General features: G+C 45.6%; 1 protein-coding gene across 1 annotated transcript in view; it reads right to left on the reverse strand.

The window, feature by feature from the left end:
* Positions 1-4,671, reverse strand: part of LOC110433699 (pollen-specific leucine-rich repeat extensin-like protein 1) — a 5,192-nt gene extending 521 nt beyond the window's left edge. Inside the window, exons 1-3 of the mRNA XM_021456212.1 lie at positions 4,429-4,671; positions 4,042-4,278; positions 851-969 (exon numbers count right to left, since the gene is read on the reverse strand). Of these exons, the coding sequence (XP_021311887.1) occupies positions 851-969; positions 4,042-4,278; positions 4,429-4,671 (599 nt within the window). The remainder of the gene's footprint in view (positions 1-850; positions 970-4,041; positions 4,279-4,428) is intronic.

The following is a 4,900-nucleotide window of genomic DNA, read 5'->3' on the forward strand; positions in this document are numbered from 1 at the left end:
GGCGGTTCGTGGCGTGAGAAGGCGAGGCAAGGGCGCCAGCGGGTGCGGCTCGGCGAGGCGAACGCAATGGGGGTCTCACCTTCGCGAAACGTCGACGGCAAAGAGAAGCTCGACGGCGGCGGCGCAGATTTCGACGAGACGAACATGCGGCGGCTCGGGAGTGAAGCTAGGCTTCTAGGGGGGTTGCGGGCGGCCGAGATATGCCTTAAATAGGCTAGGGTGGCCCCGGGGTCCTCGTGACGCGAGCGGGCGTGGAAGCCGGAGTCGGTTGCGGCCGAGTCTGTTCCGGCCGGAGGTGGAAGACGGCGGGTGGGTCCCACTCATGGGGCCCACGCGTCAGCGGCAGGGGGCGGCAGTGAGCTGGGGCAGGGGCCCTGCGACTGGGCTGCGTTGCAGCTGGGCCGAAGCGGGGAGAGGGAAGGGGCGCGGGGGCCGACCCAGGGCGTTGCCCTTTCTCTTTTTTTATATTTATTTCGGAAACAAATTGCCTCTCCTATTTTCTTTCTTGCTTCAAAACAAAAACCAAGCGCAACCAAGCATAAAATAAATCAAGCAAAAACAATGCAGCAGCATGAATGCAGTCAAACACGTTTCTACCTTATATTTCATTTTATTTATTTTTGTAAATTATTTAATAATTCCCAAAAATTCAAACTAAGCCAAAATTAAATCAAATTTAAACTAAATTTGAAATTCAAAAATTTGAAGTGTTATAAACCTACCCCCTTAAAAGAATCTCGTCCTCGAGATTAGGATGAACCAGAGAATAACTGAGGGTATTTGGATATCAGATCATCTTCTCTTTCCCAGGTTGCCTCTTCCTCAGAATGGTGTTTCCATTGTACTTTACACATCCTGATCTGCTGTGTCCAGGACTTTGATAGGACTCTCTTCATAAGTTAGATCATCCTGCAAATCTAGTTCCTCTAGTGGCAACTGTTCCTCAGGCACCCTCAGGCATTTCTTGAACTGGGAAACATGGAAAACATTGTGCACATTGGATAAACTAGCAGGCAACTCAAGCTGATAAGCCACCTTTCCTTTCCTTTCCAAAATCTTGAAAGGACCAACATATCTTGGAGCTAGCTTTCCCTTGACATTGAACCTCTTTAGACCTCTCATCGGAGACACTTTCAGGTATATATAATCACCTGCCTGAAACACAAGTTCCCTTCGTCTCACATCAGCATAACTCTTCTGTCTAGACTGAGCTGCTTTCAGAGTCTGTCGGATGAACTGAACTCTTTCTTCGGCTATTCTCAATGAATCAGGGCCGAACACTTGCCTTTCACCAGTCTGGTTCCAGAACAATGGAGTCCTACACTTCCTTCCATACAAGGCTTCAAAAGGAGTCATCTTAAGACTAGTCTGATAACTATTGTTATAGGAGAACTCGACGTAGGGCAAACTGGTATCCCAACTATCTCCATACTGTAAAGCACAAGACCTGAGCATATCCTCCACTATCTGGTTGACTCTCTCTGTCTGACCATCGGACTGAGGATGATAAGCAGTACTGAATCTGAGCTCGGTTCCCAAAGCATCATGCAGCTTCTCCCAAAACTTTGATGTAAACTGTGTACCTCTATCAGACACAATCCTCTTAGGAACTCTATGCAGACACACAATCCGTTCCATATACTTTTCTGCTAACTGATCCCCACGGTAGTTAGTTTTGACCGGTATGAAATGAGCTACCTTGGTCAATCGATCTACTACAACCCATATTGAGTCATAACCTCGTTGAGATCTCGGCAATCCCACTATGAAGTCCATGCTGATCTCATCCCACTTCCACTCAGGTATCTTCAACGGTTGCAGCAATCCTGCTGGCCTCTGATGTTCCGCTTTCACTCTCTGACAAGTGTCACACAATGCCACATATTCACCAATATCTTTCTTCATACCAGGCCACCAATAGTTTTGCTTCAAGTCTTGGTACATCTTAGTACCTCCTGGATGAATAGAGTAAGCAGACTCATGGCACTCCTTCAGTATCACATCCTTGATTCTCTGAATTTCAGGCACACACAATCGGCCCTTGTGCCAAACAATTCCTTCTTGATCAACTTTGAATCCAGGTGCTCTACCTTCCTCTAGTAGCTTAAGTATCTTTTTTATCTCTTCATCCTCTTTCTGACCTTTTCTGATCTCTTGCTCAAGAGTTGGTTCGAGGTCCATGGAAGTACCTTGGGTGTTAGCAACAAACCCCAAATTGAGATACTCAAATTCTGCTAGTAGTTCCATCGGTAACTCCATGGCTTCCAACATGTTCACTTGACTCTTTCTACTCAGTGCATCAGCAACTACATTAGCTTTGCCAGGGTGGTAATGAATCTCCAGTTCATAATCCTTGATCAATTCTAACCATCTTCTCTGTCTCAGGTTCAAGTCATTCTGAGTGAAGATGTATTTCAGACTCTTGTGATCCGTGTAGATATCACACTTATGACCCAGAATATAGTGTCTCTAGATCTTCAGTGAATGGACCACAGCTGCTAACTCAAGATCATGAGTTGGGTAATTCACCTCATGTTTCTTCAACTGTCTAGATGCATAGGCAATCACCTTTCCCTCTTGCATCAGCACACATCCCAAACCTTGCTTGGAAGCATCACAATAGATAGAAAAGCTTTTAGTCACATCAGGCAAAGTCAGAATTGGTGCAGTAGTCAACCTCTTCTTCAACTCCTCGAAACTAGCCTGACACTGTTCATTCCACTTGAATGGTTTACCCTTCTCTAACAAAGCATTCATGGGCTTGGCAATACTGGAAAACCCTTCAATGAATCTCCGATAGTAACCAGCCATTCCAAGAAAACTTATAATTTCTCCAACAGTCTGAGGTGGACTCCAGTTAAGAACATCTGCCACATTCTTCAGACTAACAGCAACTCCACCATTTGAAATGACATGACCAAGAAAAGACACTTCCTTCAACCAGAAGTCACACTTACTCAACTTGGCATAGAGCTGATGTTCCCTCAATTTCTGCAACACAAGCCTCAGGTGTTCCTCATGTTCTTCCTCAGTCTTGGAGTAGATCAAGATATCATCAATAAAGACTACCACAAACTTATCCAAATACTCCATAAAAACTTTATTCATCAGATACATAAAGTAAGCTGGAGCATTAGTTAACCCAAAAGACATAACTGTATACTCATAAAGTCCATATCTGGTGGTGAAAGCAGTCTTTGGAATATCACTAGGTTTAATCCTCAACTGGTGATAACCTGATCTCAGATCTATCTTGGAAAACACACAAGCTCCTTTCAACTGGTCAAACAAGTCCTCTATTCTAGGCAAAGGGTATTTATTCTTAATTGTGACCTCATTCAAAGATCTATAGTCTACACACATCCTCTGTGTCCCATCCTTCTTCTCTACAAAGATAACTGGAGCTCCCCAAGGTGAGGAACTAGGACGGATATACCCCTTAGACTGTAACTCCCTTAGTTGTTTCTTAAGTTCTTCTAACTCATTAACAGCCATTCTATAAGGTCTCTTAGATATGGGTGCAGTACCAGGTAATAAATCAATAACAAATTCAATCTCACGTTCAGGTGGCATACCTGGCAAATCCTCTGGGAACACATCAGGGAATTCTTTCACAACTCGAATATCCTCTACTGACCCACTGCTCACATGGTAAACTGTTCCTTCATCGCTAGGTGACATAGAAACTCTGACCTCAATTCTGTTCCCACTAGGTGCTGTTAGAGCAACTGACTTCTCAGCACACTGAATAGTACCCTTAAACTTGGACAACCATCTCATTCTCAATATCATATCTAGACCTTCTGAACCCAACACAATAGGATTGATAGGAAAATCTACCCCCCTTATTTTAATGCTCATTCCCGGACACAGTATTAGTATGCATCTTTCCCCCAGGTGATTTAACTATCATGGTGTTTTGCATGGTACAGGTGGCTATACTATGTTTCTCAACAAACTGTGCACTTATAAAAGTATGTGATGCTCCCGTATCAAACAAAACGGTAGCTGGGCAAGAGTTGACAAGGAACTACCAACTACCACATCTGGAGCCTCCTCTGCAGTTTTCAGCTTCACATGATTCACCATTCCATTGTTGTTGTTATTCTTCTGCCTCTGGGGGCACGCATTCACGTAGTGTCCAAGCTGACCACACTTGAAGCAGGTATTTCCAGTGTGGGTGGGGTTGGCGTTGGGCTTCACTGGGACAGTGTTGGAGTTCTGGCGAGAGCCTGATGGTGCTGGGGCATTCTGACGAGGCGCCTGACTAGCGGGGCGCTGCACTTGGTTTTTGTTGTAGCGCTGGTTCGTCTGCTGACTCTGGTTGTTGTACCTGACATTCTACTGCTGTCCTTGGTTACCAGACTAATATGCAGGGCGAGACTGAGGGCCCTGCTGATTGTTGTAGCGGGGATGGCTGGCACCAACCTGCTGCTGAGAGGAATTATACTTCCTCTTCTTGTCTTCCATCTTGCGGTGCTTGCTTTCAAGCACCAACGCCCTGTCTACCATCTCCTGGAAGCTGGCATGCTTGACATTTGACATCATGTAGGACAGGCCATCATTCAAACCTTCCAGGAAGTGATCTTGCTTGTCTTCATCGTTCTCCACCTCATTCGGGCAATACCGCGACAACTGAGTGAACTTGTCGTGGTACTCACAAACTGTCATGGAGCCCTACTTCAGAGACAGAAACTCCTTCTTCTTCAGCTTCACCAATCCAGCAGGCACATGATGAGTCTTGAAGGCGACCTTGAACTCATCCAAAGTGATAGTATCTGGGTCCTGATGCGCAAAGCAGTACGAATCCCACCAATCCTGTGCGGCTCCCTGAAGCTGCCCGGAGCCATACAGAACCTTCTCCCTGTCATTGCACTGAGCAATGACCAGCTGCTTCTCC

The sequence above is a fragment of the Sorghum bicolor genome, chromosome 3 (genome assembly GCF_000003195.3).
Source record: "Sorghum bicolor cultivar BTx623 chromosome 3, Sorghum_bicolor_NCBIv3, whole genome shotgun sequence".
In the NCBI taxonomy this organism is placed as follows: domain Eukaryota; kingdom Viridiplantae; phylum Streptophyta; class Magnoliopsida; order Poales; family Poaceae; genus Sorghum; species Sorghum bicolor.